Here is a 23,599-nt window from a genome sequence, read left to right as displayed (position 1 = left end):
AATGCAGACAAGCTTTCTTTTCACACTAAACTTATATGTCCTTGGAACAGATCAGAAAGTTTACAAAGTTCTGCACATTTGCTTGGTATCCTTAGCACCACTGGTCTTACCTTGGTCTGTGGGCAAATGAGATAGGGGAAGACTGAACTCTTGCTGCTGAGGTCCTCCAAGAAAAGGCTTCCAACTGTGGCTGAGAAGCGCATGGCACTTGTTCGTGGACGGGACTCAAACTCCATGTTGATGGTTGCACACTGCATCTCCGCTAGTGAGCAGCTTGATGTTTCTAATCAAAATGGAGCGTTCAAGTCTGAACACTTTATGCATGGGTATAGCATTTAAATCCATCTATTCCTCTGTGATTTTGTTTCCTTTTTCAATGTTCTCCCTATTCTACCGCTAAAGCTGATGTGTTTCCAAAAGAAAATGGAGTTGATGAAGACAACTAGAACAAGCTATCTTGATAACATTTGCTTGGGTTCAAGAATGAAGAGAAAGCAACAGGTAAAGGCAAGAACAAACCCCAATATAAAGACACAGGAATTGGATATACTTCAAATAATAACTAGGATAATATCTCTTTCTCCATCTCCTAGTATTTAAATCCTTACTTTGAAGTCTAACTTTGCCGGGGCCTTAATCAGTGCATCATCCATGTGATTAGCTACTGTCCAATGAAAATGAAACATATCTATAAACAAAAGTTATGCTGGCCAAGCAGCTATTGGCAGCAGGCATCCACCTAGCACTTCCAACTTCAGATAATTAAAAAATTAGGTAGTATAAACATCTAAATATAAATGTGGGTTAAGTGATAGTTACATCGTTCAAACTGTAATGTTTGTGGGTATCTGAGGTCACAGCAAGCAACGCAAGCAACGAATGATAAAACATAACATACTAACAGAAAAGAAATCTATCATTAAAGAACTATGGGCTCTTTCTTACCCATGTCACCAATGCAGTTTTCCACCAGCTTGAAGGACCCAGTTTTCAAGGCAAATGACATCCGAGCAAACACAGTGTCTTTTCGCAGGAAAGAGCTATTTTCAGATGATTCGTGAATGACATCCAAGATTTCTTGCTCTACAAGAAATATCACGCAATCCAACACCAAATCAGCTACTTTTAGACTGTTTAAGCTTTCTCAAGCCATGATATTACAGTTGAACATATAATGCTTTCTGAAATTTCTACAGTTATTTGGACCTCTTATGTTTTTGTCAAATGTCGACAAGGGAACACTACTTTCATTAGGAAGCAGTAGTTATGCTTATTTCCACAGCCTGTTAATTAACCTTGTCTAATGGGAGAGGAAAGGGGTGTCATTAAACTTGACAGAAAAGGTAAAAATGTGGCATCCAATTACCTTCCAAGTATTCTGTTATAAATAAATGCAACTAAGCCTTTACCATGAACTCACCTCCCCTTTTACAAAAAATTGCATCTACAATACATCTTTAGTACCCATAATATATCATTTGTATTACAGATCTGTACAGTTAGCTTCAGTGTTGGGAATTTCAGCCAGTTTCGTGTGAACTTCACACCAAATGTGAAATGAGCTGTTGTAAGGCAACTCACCAATCTCAGACTCCTCCTCGTATGATGTTACAGGTCTTGGCATTGCGCTGGCTTCTTCTTCTTCTTGGACCACTGGAACCACTGGGGACTCTGCAGCTACCTGTGAAGCTTCTGATGCAGGGGATGGCTGATACCATCCAGACCAACCTGGAAACCACCGTCTGAAAAGACCACCTCCACCGCTGTCAGTGTCTGGACTCTGCTGTTGTTGCTGTTGCTGTTGCTTGGCAGTCTGCTGACTAACCTGTGCTCCATGTTCACTAGTCTGCCCCCTCCTTGTGATCTCAATAGACTGTTCAAGCACACAGCATATGATGCATAACAATAGGGGTATACATGTAACCGGGTGAGAATGCACTACATGCAAATTCATAACAGCACATGTGTACACATCATACACAGAATCAAAATATACATAGAGCGCTCAATCTTATCTCAACACATAGCTGCCTTCCTTTTTTCTTTTCTAAAACAAACAAAAAAAAAAAAAATTTAAAAATAACAACAACAACAAAAGAACTCACCAGTTTATTTTCTCTGCGAAGCTTGAAAAATATTCGTTCTCGGATGACCTTTAGTTCCTCATAGTCCCACTCCTCTTCAATTTTAGCCTTATCCATCTAAAGAGGCCACATTCAATATAACACACTAGCCTCATTAAGAACATAAGACATAAACCACAAAATAAATGCTGTACTATGTGTTATTGCCTCTTCATTTATTCTCCCTGATTCCCCTTAACTTGACTTATAAATGTAATATAATCTCCACAGTGGGCCCAGTGTATGTGATTTTTCTGAAGCAACAAAACTATGAATGGAATTAAAACATTTAAGAGTTTGCAAGTGGTTTCCCGAACCATGGCACAAGCATTGAAAAAGATCAAAAACAGAATTTGTACAGAACACAAATAATCTCTAGATCTCCTGACAGTAGTTGGATTCTTTAAACATCTAAATAGGTTCTAAATCAAAAGAGAAGCCCCCATTTTGGAATTTGTCAACAATAACTAAATACAAATTCAGAGGACAACCCATCTAGCACATGTATGGACTCATGATTCATGCATCATGCAGATCAGGGGTGGGCAAAGTTTTCTTTTAGCGGGCCGCTCTAAATATTCTAAGCTATGCAGCAGGCCAGTAAAATACCAAAAACTCAGGCCAGTTTTAGTGGGATGCAAATACTTTTAAATGACTGCAAAATATTATTTCACAAAATTTGAGTGAATACAATTTCCATTCTCAAGATGCTCACCTCCTTGCATGTGTAAAGTGAAGGTGTTTGAATTTGCTCACAATAAAACTTTAAAATCAGCCTTTCCTTTGAAGGCAGATGCCCTCGATGCTCTCAAATGACTACATCAGACATGTCAGCCGTGTTATTTGTTATCTTTGTACTTTTTCTGTGTTAGAATGCTGCGGACTGCCAACTTCTAATGCTGTTATACTTGATAAATTTCGATCAAATTAACCTAGGCTGAATAAAAGTATGTAAAACAAGTGCCCTTCACATTTTGGCAGATGGGCCGGTCCAAAGACGTCTTTCTAGTTTGCCCACCCCTAATGTAGACAGCAGAAAAATGGCAAAAATGATCAAACCTTTTGCAGTGCTGTAAGTGGCTCACCCATTAGGTGATTTGCATAAAGTCTACTGTATAAGACGACTTGATGAACTCGATCTGTCAGGAAAGATTTTGTCTGCTTTTGGTTTCGGTCATGGATCTGACTGACATGCGACTGAATGGCAAATTGCCACCACCTGGAAGCACTGTTACCACAGAACATAAAGCATCAGAACTATGAAAATATAGAAATTAAATGTTAGTGTATTATCTAGTTTTATAAGTTGGTGGTAAATGGAGTCTTTAACAGCCAGGCTGTATTTTGGATTCAGAAAGTATGCTAAAGAAAATGACACACACTATGTATGCATATTTTCTCAAGAAAACTGTGGCACCACCAAACCTGGTCCATTTTTTTTTCTTTGTGGAGGTAAAGGGAGATAGGTAGATCCCGAATGAACAAAAAGTAAAACTGTACACAGCTGCCTTCTCAAAGTGTGCAGAAGACTAGAAATCTTTTAAATACAGAAAAACTATTCATATGCTGATATTTATAGCATAGAACCACATCCAAACATATGGAGATAAACGAAGTCTTCCATACCTGCATATGTATCTCCATCAGACATGCATACACAAACGCAGAAATGCAAAGACTTACTTGTTTCTAATGCTGCAGCTAGGCCTGAACCGTCTATATCTTCGCCGACGTTCATGGCGCGAGAACTCTCTCTGCCACAAGAGAAGACTGCGGTACTGAGAAGTAGCCAGACAGAAGGCCATCTGGTCCAGTGTCAGCTCCACAGTAATTCTAGGAGTGGAAGCAGACCTCAGTGGGAGTGCCGATGTATTGCGGGTAACATGTGCTTGTGCATTGACAGGCCTCAGGATGTACTCATGTTCCTGTTTCCAAATATGAGAGTGAGATACAGAAACAGCATGCCAAAGGTAAGATAAATGGAGTTAACTTTTTTCCTCTAAGTGCTGAAATACAAAGTACAACAAAAGCAGGTGAAGAAAAACTTCGTCAATGGGACAGAACTTGCACCAGTTTTAGCATATCATTTCTGTTGCAGAATGCACATTTTAAGAAGGAAAAAAATGCATAAGTTTTAATCAACATTCTCTGTACTTACTTTAAACTGACTGTCTTTTGTACGGAACATCTCCCTCTGCAGCTCATCCTGTGCATGAACAGGTATTAAATAAACCACATTTTTCATGCAAAAGCAACTCCGAAATTTTCCATTTAAAAAATGTTAATTGGAAAAAATATAAACTGGCACAAATATTTTATCTTATTATTAATTACTATTAACAATAACTTATTCTCAACACCACTTTGCAGATAAACATTTCAAAAAGTATTGAACCTACTTCTACAATTCTTGTTCCACTTTCCTTTAAAATAAGATATTTAGCTTTTTTTTCCTCTGGAACTATTTAGCAAGCATATTTTTAATTTGTCAACACTTCAAATGTTAAACACAGAAGTGGGACTTACAGCTAGCTGGGAGGGAAGTAAGTCTCCAAGCAGACAGATGTTTGTGTCACAATAGACTCCCAGATCCTGAAGGTCTACTAACTTGTGCAGAATATCAGCCGAGTCATTGCTCACAAACTTTGGAACCTGACAAGCATATTACCTTGTTCAAAAATAGTTTGGCCTGAGACAGACTACAGTCCACATCATTATCTGTAACACTTTTACAAGGACCCTACACAACTGCCTAATATATGGGAAATGACTGGCATTTACACATCAGTAACGATGGCTTTAACAAAGCAAAATCTATTTCTATGCTTATTTAACAGAGAATTACTTAAATAAGAATGTTCTTCCTCATACAAAGGATAAATATAAAAGTGTTAAGGTCTATGCCCACTTTGGTAATAGTGAAATTACATTTAAACACGTCAAGCCCATAGAAATAGGGTGTTCACTTAGCTCTCTTATCCACCCTGACATTTAGTTTAAACACTTACCCATGTGTTGTCTGTACTTTGTACACTGAGGGCTTTGATGGTCAATCCACAGGCAAAAGGGCATGCAGGGTTCAGTCGCTCATCTTCGTAACGAAAGTGCACATCCTTTACATTCAGCTGCAAACAGGTGGCACACAAACCGATAAGGAAAACCCTATTCATCAAGCATCCCAGTAACATTGCTTACTCTTTGTTTTGATTAATGTCAACATTTAAGATAGAGCAGTAAAACCATTTCTCCACATATACTGATCTTCTCCAAACGTAATGTTTGTTACTATTAGCTATAAGTGTAATATAGTTTGTTTGTTTGTTTTTGTTTTTTTTTACTAAATCATGCAACCATCAACAATAGATTTAAATTATCAAATGCACAACCATGCCAAGAAGTTTCTCTTAGATAAAGCTATGTCTGTTTAGCCTGCTCTACTCTTTCAAATCAATATGAATGATGAATAAAGTTGATAAATAAAGGCATTTATGTGAGGTGTCTCGTACTTGGTATCAGCACAGCAGCTTACTCTTGAGATAAAAGCATTTACCTGTATGTTTTCTAGAACGTTAGCTGCCATTGAAGCACCATAGGAGAACCAAGACCCACTGTCAGATTGTTTTGTTTGTCGCAATACCTGTAAAGGAGGTAATAAAATAAGCATTCTCCTGTATAATAATAATTATAAAAAAAAAAAATTCACACAACTTCAAGTGCAATACAATCACAAAGAACTGCTTCATAAGACACAGCACCTTCAGATGGATAGATTTTTTAATACATATCAGAAGTCATTACAAAAATTGCAAAAAAGTACCCCATCCTTGCTGACTTCCTCCAAATGAGCCTGTGCAAAAGTACATTTATTTTAATTTTAACATTTATCATCTGAATCATCGCTAAAGCTGCAAATGCTCACCTGCCATTTTCTTTCAAGAGTTTCCAGCATGGCCTTCTTGAGCTGTTGTTGGACTTGTTTCTCCACAGCTTCATCATACTGCACAGGTAAAGAACACGTGCACATGAAAAAGCTGGCCTGTCATTCCCATCATTCACATTGTTTTATGTTCTTGAAATTATTCACGTCTTTGATAATTATTAACAATGAATCCCTTTAGAAAGTATCAAAATACACTGAAATGAATTCTTTCATGACTGAAGAAGAAAGCTGCATTTATGTCTGCACGTGTGATTACTAGTGTGAGAGAGATTTCTACAACACCCTTTTTATTTTTGCTTTGACACAACAATATGCCATCATGCTGGTTTCAACAGATGTTATATGGTGCATCTGAATCAATTTGAAAATGGTTTTTGCATGTGTGTGTGTGTGTGTATGAAGAGAAAAAGAGTTAAAAATAGGGCAGAACACATTTATAGAAACAGAATTATATATGCAGCCTGTGCATTTAAAAATCATCCTTAGCTGGTACAGTTGGGGCAAGTCTTGTACTGTTATAAAACTTGCACCTGTAAATTTTTCAGTGGTCCAGCAACAAGATAGAGCTTTTCAATTGAAATGACCCAGGGTTCACTGCGAAGACGACGCAGAGGAATGTGAAGTGTTATTTTTCCAATCACACCTATCCCACAAAGAAACATGCATGCTTTACATTTTTCAGGTTTATTTATAATGAGTGCAACAATCAAAACAAACAGTTCAATTATTACCAACCACTATATGGCATTTTACTGAATTAATACAAATTTTGCATCATGAAAACAGTGCCTGGTATTAATTCATATGCATAGTGAGGGGTGCATTTTTACAGATAAAGTCACCCTTGATGGGTCTCTGCTGGAATTAAGAAACACCAACATTCATAAACCCACCATCAACTGGTGCAACGAAATAAACTAAACATTCATAAACACCTTAGCAGAACAAATATTATTAACAATTAGTGCTTTTTCCCTTTCACAGACATCTGAACATGGCATAAATTGCAAAGTACCTGACTTTACTTCAAGAGGAATGTCTAAACTCTTGAGGGCATCTTTTTTAAGTGGCAGATTCTCCAGCTCAACTGCACCTATCAGTTCACAAGTTTAAAAAAGTGTGCAAGAGTTAAGTAAAGCAATAAAATCATTCATATTTTAAAATATGTTGTACTTGACTAAAGTCCATTTCAGTAGCATTTACTTTCTCAATTTTCACACAAAAAGAACATTGGTTACAAAAGCCACTGAAGATTACTTTGTTTTTTTTGTTTTTTTTTTGTGTGTAAAATCTATTAATAGTAAAAGACAGCTTGCACAGTATATTAAAAATTAATGTAATGAATTAATGAATGAAAATTTTACTTAAAAAATTTTAAATTAACAATCACAGTATTCTATAGGCAGCAAGATCAGGGTATCAACTATAAAAATACTCTTTTTTTTATTTATTACACTGTAATAACGATGCTCTAATCTGAAGAAAATATGAAGTTATATAATAACCTAGGCATAGCTATTAGATAAGGATGCATGCAAAGTCTTCTGAAATTTTGGCAACTCTCCCAAAACAAATTTGCATAAATGTAATCTGTAACTTTATGCTTTTTTTTTAGTTGAGGTAAGTTTACAGAAATGTGTGTATACAAAACTTTTGCTGAACTATGGTTACTACTATGAAGTTTATATTGATAATAATAGGATTCATGTAGTGCATTTCCCCACATGGAGGCAAGCTTGATGTGCTTAACAAGAGACCAGGGGGAGTGGGGAAAGAGGCTGTGTGATACAGACATCACAACTGAGCACAAACAAGCACAACATACACTAACGCACCAGTAAACAATACAAGAACATGAAGGAATGCATAGATAGGAGTGTGAGGGAGAAAGTTCCCTACTCAAAGAAGAAGGCTCCAGTTTCTGATTGGTGTAAGTTAATTTTGCAGCGGTTACCAGGTGCTTTGTTCTCTCCCTTAGTCTAAGATTCTCAGTACTGTTAAGTCCATCATCCTCCAAGTTTGGATCTATATATTCAGCTCAGAAAGGTGCTCAATAAACACAAGCAGAACTAGGGACAACTACTAAAGTGTCTGAAAGTCTTCATAATGACAGGAATGTTCTGTCAGGAAAATTTTCCCAACTCCCATAAGGTCAACGATTCTGTGTACCTGCATGTAGGATCAACAGATTGAGGCTGTCCTTTGTTGCTTCAGCCATGCAACTTCTGAATGTTACTGTATGTGAATGAATGCAGCTTTGTGAACCATGAATGTATGAGTCTATTTGGCAGACATAAACATGTTGTAGTATTGATTTGTGCTTTCATGTCGAGCTGACCTAATTGCCCTCTGGGATAAATGAAGTGGCATTTTAAAGTTGAAAAAAAATAAGTTTACCTTGAAGCAATGCAATGGAGAGCTGGTCAGTGTTAAGATTCTCCACGTATTCCCCAACATAGGTGTTGAGGACCCATGCTGCCAGCCCTTCAAGCATGATTGAAGGGTTGTTTTTTTTTGCCTTCAAATGTTTACTATACAAATACAAATCCCTTTCTCATCATGAAACCTGCAATTATACATGTGATGATAAAGGCAAGTCAGCAAATCCTTTCATGCTATTTGTATTAAACTTTCTGGTAAGAAGGAAATGTCTAGCTACTTCTATACTATAGCTGTTCCTCATAGGGCTGCCTGTAAGGACTAGTTTATAGTTAAATCTAAACCTTGCTGATAATGCCACAAGTGACAGAATTAGCTCCAGAAACTGGCAGGAGGTTATATAATAATTATATTCTTAGCATCTTCGTCAGCTCTCGTCGTTTTTGTTTACTTCTACTTATTATAGGGTTATTTACACACTATTCTACCCTTATTTTGGAGGGTGGAAGGTAGAAAGTGTGGTCTGTGTACATAAGGACGTCTGCTTAGAAACAACATAACCCGCAGAATACACTAAGAACGTACATTTGAAACAGTTAATGAACAGTACAAATAAATGCTACAAAACATGATTGAAAGTTTATGACACAAAATCATGTGCTGCATGTCTAATGCATAAACTAAATATTAGAGACAGTAATTGATAAGTTTTCAAAGCCTACCATTATCCACTTAGGACATGTGATTCTAAACTACGCATTTTCTGACTTTATAGAGCGTTTTTCTGTGACGCTGAAATTCTAACTTGTTATTGCAGTATAACGATCCAGAAAGGTTGACGGAAGTGATTAACGGTCACACCAAGGGTAGATTACTCTCTGAAATCTACTTTCTATTTCGACATAACAGAAAAAAAGACAGCAAAATTCTTGTTACGATCGAGGCGCGTAAAAGATGTACAAACCCCTCACAAAAGTGACATCCACCTAGAAGCCATTATCAACAACACAAAAATCTATTGACTCAAATAGTCGAAAGAAAGCAGCAGACGTAACACCTGAGAGGCTAAACTAAGCCCTTTCAATGCTTTTAGAGTAAAACAATGTTTTTATGAGTAAGTCAAGCCATCAGTCCTATCGTTTTCATTTTCCAAAATTGGAATTCGCGTCTCATGTAGAGCTTGGGGGAGGTGAAACCCCAAGCATATTTTTTGGACGAAAAGTTTAAGCATATTTAAAAAAGTTACAGACGTATTGTGCTATTTGCTGTTTCGCTCTCCTTGACAATGAGATTGATTATGTAGCACTTCCGGTTTACAAGTGTGAGTACCTACCTCTGTTGTTATTTGTTTTTCTAAACTCATTTCCAGCAGTTAAATGATAAAATAAGGCCTAATCATTAAGTATGAAATTGATGTTAATTTTCCTAAAATTAGCATTTACCTCTTTTAATAGTGCTTGGGCATAAATGCACTGTTTAATTTCGCATGAGTTTCATTTTAATCTGGAATGAAGATATTGTGATTATAACTTATGCTATATATCTTTACTACATCCTGAAGAATAAAAGTAAAGATCACAGGGAGAATGAATTCATATAACTGGAAAGTGCAAAAGAAGTGTATAAGTCACTTTTTTTTAAAGAATATGGGGAAAAGGTACATTTCAAGCAGTTATTTTATGAGAAATGAGAAAGTAGAGGGAGGGGAAAACTAAACTGTTCGTACAACATTTGTTCACAGCTTGTTAAATTAAAAAAAAAAAACATCTTTCACTCTTAAACACACGCGTGTGCGCCGTGCGCGCATACACACACACATAACACACACACACACACACACATCCTCTCTTTTAGTTTAAGCCTGTTTAGGTGATGCTGAGAAGTTAAAAACATTCTTGGAGCATAAATGATCAAACTATGTTTATTTATTGTTACTCCTCGAGGAGCATAGGGCCGCAACAGACTAAACCATAATAAGTTATATTGAACTTATTAAATAATTGGGCTTCTCACAATATGGTCAGCATTATACTTTACTGTGTAAAAGAAATAAAACCATTTTTTAATTTTTTTTTTAATTTTTGTAAGCCTATCTTAGATTCATTGTTGAATCAGGTTACTTTTTTACTGTCATAAGTATTTTTTTTATGTCACATGCATGCACACAGTCACTTTGTTTCATGTTTGTGTATCACAGATTCTTAATATAGTCTAGACACCCTCAAAAAGTTTAAGTAAAACATTATTCAGGAATTGTGCACTTGTTTGTATATGCCAACAGTAACAAATTGTGTTTATGAAAAATGGTACTGCTTTATAAAGGCATTTCAATCTCATGATAAATGTACAATTTATAATATAAACTTACATTGATATAAAAGTCTTTTCATGAGCAGTTTATTTATTTATGTTTACTTTAAAGTTTCAGAGCAGTACAATGGTAATGTTGTGGTTGACAGCTTCCTGTGGAGTGCAAACAATGGATGGATTATGCCATACCAGTAACATAAGTGGACAGAGATGGATTATGCCATGACAGTAATGTGAGTGGACAAAGATGCAGCTTTCGTGTGTAATGAAGGTGGATATATGGGTGTACAGTTATTCAATATTATTAAAGTTATTGTATATATTGGTTTACAGTTATTGAAAACTTCCATATTCATGGACTAGCATAGAGTATTTTGTACGCAAATTTATTTTTTGTGGAACTTTTAATGTGCATAGTGCCATAGTCTCAAGAAGTATACTTCTAATTTTAGTATTTTCTTACTGATAGTTTTCTGGAAACTTTACAATAATATCCTTAACTATATATTAACTGTGTTATTAATACAATCCTCCATTTTGTGCAGACTTCTAAACATGAAGTGAGGTAACTAAATGTAGAAAATGAGCTTCCATTAACATGGGAGACTTGCTGCCTGCCATCAATGTTGACCAGCTGACTATGTCAGTCAACAGTGCTGTTAGTGGTGGTGTGCTGCCACCTTTCCCTCTTCTTCCACCTCCTCCCACTTCAGTCTTACCCCCAGCATCTTTTGCTGAGGTCTCCCCTGCTTTGCCATGTGTGCCAGTAGCTCGCTTGCCCCCTCTTCCCGTGTTCTCCACGCCTTCTGCATTCCAGATCTCACCACCAGAATCAAGTGAGTGCCTCCACTATACACTGCTTTTTCCATATTGGTTTGAAAGTTTGAAAGTTAATTTGATGCTTTTCAGGAGTTGAGAGGTTTTATTGTTTTAGGTATATCTTGGTGTCCAGCAGCTTAATGTTGATCTATCAATTTTAAAAAGAATGAAATAAGGCTCAGGATATATTTTCAAAACAGAATAGGTCTTAATAAGGTGGCAAGTATTGTAATCTTGGGTGAGGGCAGTCTTAATATGTCAAATGAAAGCAGCGATGGATCAGTATATTTAGTTTATATGCATCATACATGAAAACATCCTCACTCTTGCTAAAGGCCCATATCTCCATCTTTTACTTGCTTTCTCTGTATATATGTAAATACACATGCACACACACAGATGCATACACAGTATTTAATGCCATATATATCAGTTCAAAAATCAAGTAAGAACAATCCAATTCATGTGAAGAAAATTTTACCAAAAGGTCTGAAAATGTAGGATCAGAGAGAAATCTCATCACATGAAACATTTTGCAATAAGCCAGACATATAAAAGCTGATTTCTTGTCATCAGATGTTAGTGACACATTTTAATTGTGTAAAACAGCACTTATACTGTAAAGAATTTTTTTAACATCAAGATCGCTATAATATTGAGACACCTACATTGATTTGTATTTTTTAGGGGGGATGGCTTGATGATAAATATACCAGTAATTTTAACAGGATATCTGCAAACCTTTTGCATCTAATGGATGTGGACTGATACATGTATATGGAGATGGTTTTCAGACAATAAATTTTGAGTGTTTTTGAAATCACTTTCAGCTTGCTCTAGTCCTGTCTACTCAAGTACCTGCGCCAGCCATTTGACAGGTACAGCAACATGCAATTCCATGTCTATCCCCTTGCCTGCAACTTCCTGTGTTCAGTCAGAACATGGGCAACAGCAGTGTGTGTGCACCTCAAGCAACAGCATCACCAACAATAACCAGGAAGACAGCAAATGCAACCGTACCAATGACAGGCCTCCTTCAGTGCCATCATTACCCATGACTCTACCTGTCTCTATGCCTGGGTGCCCACCAATGCTTATCATGTTCTCACTCCGCTTGCCAATGCCGGACATCACTTCAGGTATGGAAAGAGGTATAATGTTTCTTCTTCGTACTGTACCAGATGACATGACTGTATGGAGATCACCCTTTAGCTACCTCAAATCCAGCTGTCCAAACCATGCAACACGGTAGGACTGAACTAAACTCAGTCCCCACCCTACCCCCACCTGACATATCAATGAGCACTCTACTCCAGTTTTCGCCGGGCTCTGACCGCGTTCGGTTGTGTGGTGGCTACCTTGTCCCAGCACCTGACACGCAGGAAGATATGCTCGGCCAGCCTGAGGTCACCTTTGCATTAGTGCACTTAGCACAGCCTCACAACCTTCAGCCTGGCTGGATTTTTGTTCTGCCTCACCTAGAATTACTAGGTTGTTATCAGGAGGGGGGGATCACCCTCCATCCATTATTCACCATATAGTCATGTCATCTGGTACAGTACAAAGAAAAAATACTATTTTTGGTGGTAAAATTTCTTTCTTCGAGTACTTACCAGATGACATGACAGCTAGGTCCCTCCTGCCTCCCTGCAGCGGGCTCAGACTGACTCCAGTTGAAAACTCGAGTGCTCATTGATGTTTCAGGTAGGGGGTGAGCTTTGTCCTACCATGTTGCATGGTTTGGATAGCTAGAGGGTGATCTCCAAATAGACATGTCATCTGAAGAGTACTCAAAGAAAGAAATTTTACCACCAAAAATGATAATTTTTAGTTTATTCTTGGTGGTAAAAGCCTTCTTTTCCCTTTGTACTTTTTTTAGCTTGTGGCAAGTCAAACATGTGTGTGATTTGGTTTTTATAGATCCGTCTTCATTGGGGTCTACTAAGCTTTTAGGCTAGTCCCATCAATCTCTGTAGTCTGTGGTTTGTGAAGTTCATGTTGGTTGGCTAGTGGCTAGTTTTGTAGGCTGTGGAGGAATTTTTATGATAAATGAGATATTCATTCTTTGTATCTCGTTTCTATTATGTTCCTTTTCGAGTCCTTTGGTTTGTTTGTTTTTTTTAACAAAAGCTTATAATTAAACATTGCTAACAGCATAGTTTAATAAATATTTAATAGTTTTTGCTAAAGCATTTACTTACATTTTTGCTTTGCCTACATTGTTATTACAGGTGTCAGTAGAGAAATGACATCACCTTCTCCTTCAGTTGGCTCAACCCCTCGGCTGCCACCATTCCCCCCTCCTTTTCCCTTGCTTTTTCCCATCATGCCTTCTCAGGATGGTCGCCATTCCAGGCCTCTCCTACCCTACCCTGACCTTCCTCCCCCTATCCAAGCCTCCACTTCTCCACAAACAAGCAGCTTACCTTTGCCACCTGTTTCGTTTCCACAAGGTGGACTTCCCCTGCCACCACTACCTTTACAGCTTCCCTCATCACTGACCCTTCCTCCATTGCTGCATCAGCCTCCAGTTCCTATTTCCGATGGCACCTTAGCGTCTTTGCCCTCTCTTCTACCTCAGCCAGTGACCTCAACTCCCCACACAGATCTCACTTTGCCCCCTCTAGTACCACTTCCATCAGTGACCCATCCCCAGACTAACTTAACTTTACCGCCTCTTCTTCCAACACCATCCACATCTGAATCCCACAACAGTCTCCCTTTGCCTCCATTTCCACCTCAGTCCTTTACTTCCTTTGTCCAGAGTGGCCTACCATTGACTACTTTGTCGCCTAGTAGTCTTCCTTTGCCACCCTTGCTACCTCATCACCCACCAGCATCAATTCCTGAAGGCAGCATCGGCTTGCATCCTCTGCCTCAGCTGACGCCATCTACAACAGAGAATTGCTTGTCAAAAATGACAGCACTCTCACCCAGTAATATTCCTTTGGTGTCCTTGACCCAAGGATCATTCCCACCGCTGCCTCCACTTCCAGCCCAGGATGAAACTGCAACCTCTCTACCTCTTCCACCCCAAATATCCATTCCTTTACCTCCACCCTTAACATCACCAGCTGTTGGTGGCCCACAGAGCAGTGTTATGTTCAGCCTGGCAGGGCAGAATGGATTTCCTCCACCTCACCCTCTGCCAGGACAGCTTTTTCACCCACTGCCTTTTATTCATGGTTCTCCTGGACCTCACTTTGTTGGCCAAATGTCAAGACGCATGGCGGAAGACTGTAGCAGACAGGAAGACTGTAGCCAGATGGGTGAAGAGGGAAAAAGTGAGCCTCATACGACTGGTGCCTTGAGACCTTCACCGTCTTATGGTCAGCAGTTTGAAGAAGCAGTATCAACTTTGGCCGATGTTGAGGCAAATACTGCAGATTCTTTTGACAGCTGCGAGTCACGAATGTCTGATTCCTGCAAAGAACAAAATAGTCAAAACGCTGGATCTTTTGATGCTGAAGATAAAAGCAAGTCAACCTCTTTTGAAAGAGAGATCAAAATAGATGACCTTCATTCACCTAGCACAGACCTGGACATAAGTGACAAACAGGTTTCAGAGAAGCCTTCTGCAGTGTTGAGAGTACAACCTAAAGACTGCCACACCGGACTTGAAAAATTCTCGGAAGGAGAATCCAACCATGGCTGCACTTTGCCAGAGACTGCAACCATTCGAAGTCAGGATTTGGTGGAAGAAAACCTGAGGACTGTCTGTGATCCCACATTCATGGATCTGGCTGGTCAAGAGTGTGTCCCAAGGGAGGGTCATAAATCCTCAAACCAAAATTTTCCTCACTTCCCTGACAGTGGCAATGACCCACAGCTGCTGCCTTCCCATTTAACCTCATCCATTCCATCTAAGGCAACAAGGAGTAGTGAGCAGAGTCATCATCCTATGCTGGACCAACTGTCCGGTTTTGTGCAGACTTTTGGAGACCATTCCATTAGCAAACTTCGGCAAGAAGTGTGTCTTTCCAGTCAATGCATGGAGACACAACACTGTTCTCAGGCTGAATTCTTGCCCGTATCTCAGGAAGAAAATTACTCTGCCCGGCTGGCCAGCACCTACCCACAAATGGCACAAAACCAGGTTTTTGATGCCAGTGGTGCAGGAAATGGAACTGGAGGAGTGCAGCCTTCCAGGAGAGGTGAAGGGCACAATATGGCTAGTCATTTCCTGGAACAGACTGAAAGGACGCAACAAACGACATCACATCCAACTATATCCCAGCTGCAGCAGTCCTTGTCCAACAGACAGCCTGCCCATAGTTTTGATTTGTCATCACTGTCATTAGAAGCTGAAAACCAAGGCCATACTCTGCTTAACCATTCACTGTCCTCTGTTCAACAGCTGAGGGAGAGCAATCAGTCCTTGGCAGGAACTCTTACAGACCCACTGTCTTCATCATGTGAGGTGCAGAATTGTTCTCTCCAAAATTCCACCATCCACAGCCACCTTCCTCAACCTTCAGCTAATCTGCTGTCCACTCTGTCAGTCACTCACCATGGCACATCTCATTTAGGATCCTCTTTCACAGCCTTGACAGGGGAGGATGTTGATGAAGGTGACATGGGTACAGCAGTTTCTGCCAGCATACGTATCAGCACTGCTGGCATTAGCTCGTCGGATTCTTCATATCCATTCCAGAATGGCTTACCATCAGACTTTGGTTTTCCAGCTCCGTGCTCATCATCTCCACCACTGATTCAACAGCAGCAGCAGACTCTCCTCCCAAGTGTTGGCTATTCACCTCCTGGTCTCTCTAATCAGGGGCTCTCACCAAATCTTTTCAGCTCAATGGGGATGGGGGGTACGGAACAAAGTGCGGTAGACAAAGACAGTCAGAACCTTCAGCTTGTGAGATCTTCAAGTTTGAATACCAACCTTGGATTACCGAATATGTCTGGTAGGTTGCAAAGTCAGTTTTCTTTTGCTTCCTGCTTTACTAACTGTTGTTTTTGCATGTGCGTGTGTAAATATGTATGTGTGTGTGTTTTTGAAATCTCATACAGTGGTTTTATTTTTCTGTTTAGTTTTTGATTTGGTAGGGAGTGGGTGGATTTATCTGCAGTCACACTCATGGATTCTTTTTTCATCTTGATTTGTGCTATACAATCTCTCAAAGCAGTTAGTCGAGGGGTTAGAGCATCCAAACCCAGAGGTGCACCAGATCAATACCCGTGTGGTGTAGTAAACTTCCCTTCAGTCAGCCCACCAGTCAGGAATGGGTACCTAACTCTGCAGAAGGTTGGGGAAGGTAGGGTAGTGAGGGAGAGATGGGCACTGCCTTCACAAAGCTGGCTTCAAGAAAAGTGTGGTCTCTAATGCCTCACTCTCCAACAACCTAAACAAACAAGTTTCGAGACCACCTTTACTTTATTTCATCTATTTTACCTCTTCCCTATCCTTTTATGTGTTTTTAGTTAAGTAAAAGAAGCATATTCTTAAAAATTAGAGGGCTGATAGACAATTGTTAGTTTTCATTGACCCATATTTGCTGTTTATTACCCAGAAAAGAAGTCGCGGTGTATGTGGGCAATCTAGAATAGGGATTTACCTGAGTAGCACGTGCTTTTGTCTACAAGTCCAGGTATAATTATGATGCTTATCTAGGTTGGAGTAACTGTTATATTTATGTTACAGTTTTGGACATGCTGCTTAAGACAGATTTGACAGTAAGCAAGACTTCAGATGCAGTGCCCAACAGCTCTGTGCAGAAGACAGCTTTGTTGGACAGTGAACTTCCAAGCCTGACACCATTGTTTGCTGGCCATTGTAAGAGAGCTGAGGGATTTACAGAGTCTTGATTTTATAACATATCACCTAGTTATTCAGGTTTCCCCACAGTTATAGTTGGGCTTGAAAATAAATGATTTATTAAGAAGCCCTTTTTATCACATTTCCTAGCCTGGCAGTTAGCTTGTCATGATTTATAAGCTTTATATGTAACATTTTGGTGAGATTGAAGTATTGCAGAGTGCTTTATTCTCCCTTCTCGCAGATTGTGTGGAGTGCAACAAAATGTACCAAGATATCTGTCAGCATCATGGGGCAAGGTATTACTCGGTATCAGATGCACCCCTGCTGTCAAAAGCTAGGGCAACCTTGCCATCCTGCCTCACTTTGGGAGAGTCCAGCATTGTTGGTCATTTGAATAACACAGGTGACTCTTAATTTCATGCTTGTACAGATATGTATTGAGATTCGTCCACTTGTGACTCTTTACCTTTATTGTACAGTGTAGAGATGGTACATAATAGTTTATTCCTTGTTGCTCCTTTGAGGAGCATAGGGCCGCAATAACACCTGGTCAGCGTACCCGGTTTTGAGCGGACCCCTTCAGTTGGACCCATGTAGTTCCGATGTCCTTTGCCTCGCTCTCTATTGTTCTTTTCCAGGTCTGCTTTGGGATGGTGCATAAGGTCTACTTTTATTTGGCCCAAAATATGTTCTTATAATATTTTTATTGTTTCAGATGCTAAACTGCATGTGTAATTGTGTTTTAATTTAATATTTTACAGTATTTACATTTCTAATTTGATAATGTGTATAAAAATAACAATGTGAAGTATTCTTTAATTTGTTTTTAAATCAGGAGTGTTTTCTAAAGGAAAGATACAAGCAAATACAGAATTTGGTCCTCTGCAGGGAAAAATTTTAACTACATCAGAAACGCCAGACATCAAAAGTTTTAGCAGACTAAAAGTGAGTTGTGACACAATTTTCAGATTACTTTCATGTGAGATAATTACTTTATATATTAATATTAACTTATTTTGTTGTTATTCCTGTCATAATTCATTACCAGACAGACACCCCAGTTTAATGTGTTTGGCTTTTGGCTAGGATAGCATTTTAGTTTGCTAACGTGTTACTAAAGCAGCAGAGAGTTAAATGATTTTGAGTGTTGTTTTGAAGTGTTTGATTTTTGTTCTTATCGCAAAAAATTTGCTTAAGATTATTTTTATGTCATACAAGTGCAGTTGCCTTGTCTGTTTCTTTAGATGTTATCTTTCGAGAATTATATAGAGATAATTTTATTCCCACAAATGTTGTCCATAAAAAATAACACGTCAAAATCTAATTTTTCTTAAACTTTGAACTGTAAAAAAAAAAGCGTAAAAATTTGGAAATGTAAATTGCATGTAAATCATTTGCTTCTCACAATATGCAACTTAGTTTCATTCTGGTGGGAAATTTCAGATATTCTATGAGGAAGCAACACAAGTTCTTGACATCAGTGATGAGAATCTGTCGAATTGGCTTATGTTTCTTAAACCAGCACGCAATTCTTTGGAACGTAACGTAGTTGCCTTTCAGCGTGGCACCAGCATTGTGTATGTCACATGTAAGGATATCACTCCTGGTGCAGAACTTCTGTTTTGGTTCTCCAACGAGTATGCCAGAATGATGGGTAAAAAAAAAATTCACACTGCTCACGTGTAGTTTCTGACGTAGAGATTTCATTATGAATATTTAAAAAGTAGTGTTCTTTTTATGGCTGTGGTTGTGTATTAGGCCAACAATTAAAAGTTTTCTTACATTTTTGAAATGTGTTACTATGACTGTCAGTTAATCAATAGCCCTAGATATGTGTGTGTACATTCATGTGTGGTGAGCTAAGTAAAATACTTGGTTGTCAGCAATGCATTGACAGTTGTAAGCTTCTGAGTGTTCTTGGCTTTTCTCCAAGATTTTCACTTACATTACCTTAATCTTTCTCGACCACTTCATGTAAATCACGGCTATGTTGATTCACTTTCCTGCAAGGTAACTCCACTAGCTAATGCATGCATTCATGTATGTTTGTGTGTGTGTGTGTACCTCTTACAGGTCTTGCAAGCAAGCGTGCCACGGCCTCATCGCAGTATTGCCCATGTTGCCCAGTGTGCTCACATGTGTTCATTGATCAGAAACAGTTACGCCAGCACCGTATGAAGGAACATCGAGATCTGGAAGAATCCAAGTGGCCATGCACACTGTGCACAGCTCGATTTCAATCTTCTAGCAGACTAAACTCTCATGTTCGTTCACAGCACATGCATCTCAAGCCTTTTTCATGCCAAATGTGTGGGAAAGCTTTTTCTGATGGTAGCAACTTAAGAACCCACATGGCCCTCCACAGAGGTGAGTTTTATTTTTGTACTTATTATTCAGTTTTTCATCGTCATTTTTTTTCCTCATATTTTTAAAACTTTATATTGATACCTCTAAAAATTTCAAGTTAAGGAACTGATTTTACCTCTTTTTATGGTCAAGAGTGTTTTGGATTATTTCCTGTACATCTAAACTCATAGACCATCTCCCAATTCATATGGAACTCAAGTATTTCATTTTGTTCATTGACGAAGAAGTTAAGAGTAAAAGCTTCGTGTATAATGTTTCAGGATAAATGTAACATTGTTTAACTCTTTCTGTACACTTCGCTGTAGTGGTTAAGTGGTTAAGCAGGCAGCAGTCATGTTGCTTATAGCTCTAATAAGCATTATGACAAATGGCAACTACAATAGTTTACTATAACAGTGTCACCACAGTTCTTCTTTGTCTTGAAAGGTGTGAAGAAATTCACCTGTGATGTGTGCAACCAGAGTTTCATGCAAAAAGCTCACCTGCAAACTCACCAAGCCATTCACACAGGTGCCAAGACAGCTCAATGCCGATACTGTGGAAAACGCTTCAGCCGTACTTCAGACATGCGACAACATGAATTTCAGCATTCCAAAGAGAAGACCTGGAATTGCCAGCAATGTAGCAAGACATTCCATAGACCCACACTGCTTCGGAGGCACATGAAAGTTCACAATAATGAAAAGAACTATGTGTGCGAATTTTGCACCAAGAGATTTTACACAAAGTTCCATTTAACAAGGCATTCTCGGAGCTGCAAGGGCTTAAAACCAACACAGCAGGTGTCATCATCCATTACTTCATCAGTGTCAGTGATGATGTCCTCCGTGTCAGCAGAAGTAGCTTCAGTTTCGTTTGTTGCTGCATCAGACATTTCTTTGCCCCTGTCCTCTGAGGAAATGGGTGAGTTGCCTTCATTGCCAAACACATCATCGATGCTTTCCTTGTCAGCTTTAACAGTTGCTTCGCAGCAGGAAATGTTTAATCCTGTGAGCAGTGGCAACAGTTCAGTTGCTATACCAGCTGCAGAAGAGCAAGGACAGACCCACTTGTATGGGAATGCAATGACAACAGTATCGACTGATTATTGCCAGTCCAGAGACAGTGCTGGACAGTGATTTACAAGCAGTGCAGCCGCAATCTGCCAAGACAGAGCAATATCACAAACATCCAGCATGTACACAGCTAGTCATAGAATAATATAAAGATGTATGACAGCTTATAATTATAATCATCTATTTATCCAACACTGCCTCTGTTTGCCCCAAAGTGACCCCTAGTTATGGATCATATTCCTTCCTCCTATGTTGCTACCATTGCTTCTTGCCCAAAGTTTGTGTTGGATTGATGGTGGTGACCTCAGGTTTGGACTTTTTATGGATCAGTGAAGAGACAGACTAGTGGGGATATTTCCCAGTTATGCATTTACTTCATGGATGTTTTTAAATTCTTCTTGTCCATCAGTTTTCTAAAGTTTTATGGGGTTTTTTGTGGGGAAGGTTATTGCTTCTTGTTCCAGAGGATATGACTTTTTAGTGGGAAGGGAGGGGGAGTAACAGAAAAAATTAGCTTTTCACGATTGATTTAAAAAAATTTTTTTGTTGTTTCAGAAAATGTAGTTAATATGTGAAAATAGTGCCATATAAGAGAGTGGAGAAAAGTAGACCTTTTGTATTACTTGATACGTGTTGATTTAGGAACATGTCTTAAATTATTGAGATGTAAATATTTTGATTCTTTAAAGTCAAACAACTGTCGCTAGAAAATGTCATGCATCTCATGGCATATATTTACCACTCGTTTGTACTCACTTAGTCAATTTTGTAGATTATTGTACATTATTTATTTGAATATTTCTTGTCAGTGACTTTATTTGTAAAACTTGTGATTCCCAAAAAGGCAGATGGCTGCTATGAGTTGAAAGCTGCTGCATTTTCTATCTGTTCAGACCAGCGGATCTGGACAAGCACCAAAACTTTCAGTGTTATGAGGAGGACATAACTCCATCCTGACATCATATAAAAAGTAGACCTTAATAGATTCCTGGAATGTATTCAGCTTTTGATTGCAGGAGTCCATTCCTGGAACAGTTCATTGCTATAAAAGAAAGTATTAAAATTACTGTGAGCTGATAAAGTAGGTTTGTATGCATTTCCACAATCTGTGCCTGGGTGAAAATAAGTTGTGACATCTATGAGTGACAAAGTAAGAATCAGGTAATATTTTTTAATTTTGGAAAATGTGTGAAAGTCTGCATAAAAGTTTGAAAAATCAAATATCCTCCCTACTCTGTCCTAGGGATGTGAAATGCATTAAAATGTCATTTTCCATTTTAGGACCATCTATTATTAAAAGAGTATTCTCAGCAGACTATTCTGTGACAAGTAAACTAAAGATATTTGTTAAAGCAAACATTTATTTAAAGAATTTGTTTCTTGATAAAACTAGCAAACTACCGTCCTCAGTCGTGCACTATTAGTCTCATTAATTCTGAGGAAAATATTTTTGAAATGTAATAATAATAAAGATTACTTACAGATCACTGTTCCCTAATGGCTCACAGTGCTTTACACAAAAATGATTTCTGTGAAATCCACAGCATCAATACAGTAAGGTTTTATAGCATGGAAGTTAATATCCTCAAATGTGGAACAGAAGGTTCTTGTTTCCATGTTTGAAAACTTCCCCTGCCCACCAAGTGGAGATGTGGGTACCTGATTTTATCAGAAAAGGTCAAGGAGGTGAAAGGTGAGGTATGGGGTTGTATTCACTCCCTTGCAACCACAAGGGTTTGTATTCTTTCTTTTACTAACTCCACAGGCTCATTGATTTTATTCCTCCTTTCCCTGGCACCCTTGCTTTCTTCTAAACTATGTCCAAATTCTTAATCTCCATCTCGGTTTCAGTACTAAGGCTCAAGTCATGGGTATTTACTGAAAATGAAAGAAGTAGAGGCAATCACATTTTTCTGTTTAAGAGGGACATTAGAAATGAATTATCTTGGGGCCAGCCATTTGTGAAGGGAGTGGTTCTCTCCTATCCATTGCCAACTTTTTTCACGGACCAGTGCAATATCAGCTGTCATCATTCGTCACAGTTGTGTATGTGACTGTTAAGGATTTTCAAGCATCACCTATCATAAATAATTGAACATGATGATTTGCTCCTCAAACATGTTAAGTTTTTGTGGGGTGTTCATTTGCTGAGTTTGTAGGTAATCAACCGTGAGAGGGGAGGGAAGAAGGGTAAAGCATGTAGGATCCTTTTTTTTCTTGTTGGAAGCAGATCAAACTGGTAGCTCTAAACAATGAAAGAAGTGCAAAGGGTGATATGAGAGGAAGTTCTTTGTGCATACATGTGTTTTTTTTTAATTTCAAAATGCAAATTGGGGAACTTTTTTAATTGTGTTGTTGTTAATTAACAGACAAGTTTGCAATTTTTCATTTGTCTGAGTATGCAAAATAATTATGCATCATTACATGTGAAGAGAAACCGCAATGAGATTTACTACATAATTATTAGTGGAGAATGCCATAGAAATGGCTACAGATAAGACACTTAAGGGAAGTCTATCTTATCCTTTATTTGTTGCATTGCAAAAGTTCTTAAAAATACTTGATTTTGAAAACAAGACAGAAGGGTGTGAAGAAATAGAGTTTGCTTTTGGAAAGTGTATAATTCACCTTTTACTTATGATCATGTGTGATGAAATGTGTGCCCGCCAGCCTGAAATGCTGACAAGTGCTAGTCAGTTGTACAATACTCAGTATTTCAATCAGATGTAGAATTGATCAGGTCAGCACATCATTGCTTTAATTAAAAAGAAAAATGTTCAAGACACTTAATTCAGTCTCCTCTGTTGAAATTAAATAGTGCTACAGGGCTTGCATGAAG

The 23,599-nt window shown here is 38.5% G+C and overlaps 2 protein-coding genes across 8 annotated transcripts in view; one reads left to right on the top strand and one right to left on the bottom strand.

The window, feature by feature from the left end:
- The window catches only part of LOC112566074 (vacuolar protein sorting-associated protein 13D-like), a 63,491-nt gene extending 54,169 nt beyond the window's left edge, over positions 1–9,322 (bottom strand). For 2 of the 5 annotated variants that reach the window (XM_025242016.1, XM_025242014.1), the window contains exons 1-15: positions 9,165–9,322; positions 8,461–8,629; positions 7,079–7,156; positions 6,594–6,706; positions 6,043–6,120; positions 5,674–5,760; positions 5,132–5,248; positions 4,650–4,775; positions 4,282–4,329; positions 3,807–4,048; positions 3,183–3,351; positions 2,106–2,201; positions 1,582–1,873; positions 946–1,083; positions 111–283 (exon numbers count right to left, since the gene is read on the bottom strand). In XM_025242016.1, the coding sequence (XP_025097801.1) occupies positions 111–283; positions 946–1,083; positions 1,582–1,873; positions 2,106–2,201; positions 3,183–3,351; positions 3,807–4,048; positions 4,282–4,329; positions 4,650–4,775; positions 5,132–5,248; positions 5,674–5,760; positions 6,043–6,120; positions 6,594–6,706; positions 7,079–7,156; positions 8,461–8,557 (1,854 nt within the window). In that variant the 5' untranslated portion in view covers positions 8,558–8,629; positions 9,165–9,322. The remainder of the gene's footprint in view (positions 1–110; positions 284–945; positions 1,084–1,581; positions 1,874–2,105; positions 2,202–3,182; positions 3,352–3,806; positions 4,049–4,281; positions 4,330–4,649; positions 4,776–5,131; positions 5,249–5,673; positions 5,761–6,042; positions 6,121–6,593; positions 6,707–7,078; positions 7,157–8,460; positions 8,630–9,164) is intronic. The other 3 variants (XM_025242019.1, XM_025242017.1, XM_025242015.1) reach the window with 2 other exon arrangements.
- A 422-nt stretch (positions 9,323–9,744) lies between these two features.
- On the top strand, positions 9,745–23,592 carry LOC112566069. 3 transcript variants are annotated; one of them, XM_025242004.1, is made up of 11 exons: positions 9,745–9,763; positions 10,865–10,985; positions 11,298–11,588; positions 12,402–12,710; positions 13,803–16,484; positions 17,222–17,353; positions 17,580–17,741; positions 18,174–18,283; positions 18,782–18,992; positions 19,412–19,705; positions 20,132–23,592. In XM_025242004.1, exons 3-11 carry the CDS (start codon positions 11,351–11,353, stop codon positions 20,821–20,823), a joined length of 4,830 nt encoding a protein of 1,609 aa, XP_025097789.1. In that variant the 5' UTR covers positions 9,745–9,763; positions 10,865–10,985; positions 11,298–11,350; the 3' UTR covers positions 20,824–23,592. The 3 variants fall into 3 exon arrangements, with proteins under 3 accessions (XP_025097789.1, XP_025097787.1, XP_025097788.1); XM_025242002.1 differs by having other exon boundaries at positions 12,402–12,722; XM_025242003.1 differs by lacking the exon at positions 9,745–9,763 and having other exon boundaries at positions 10,865–11,023; positions 12,402–12,722.
- Positions 23,593–23,599: the final 7 nt, after the last annotated feature.

Source organism: Pomacea canaliculata, linkage group LG6 (genome assembly GCF_003073045.1).
Source record: "Pomacea canaliculata isolate SZHN2017 linkage group LG6, ASM307304v1, whole genome shotgun sequence".
Lineage (NCBI taxonomy): Eukaryota > Metazoa > Mollusca > Gastropoda > Architaenioglossa > Ampullariidae > Pomacea > Pomacea canaliculata.
This window is presented reverse-complemented; position numbering and strand designations above follow the sequence as displayed.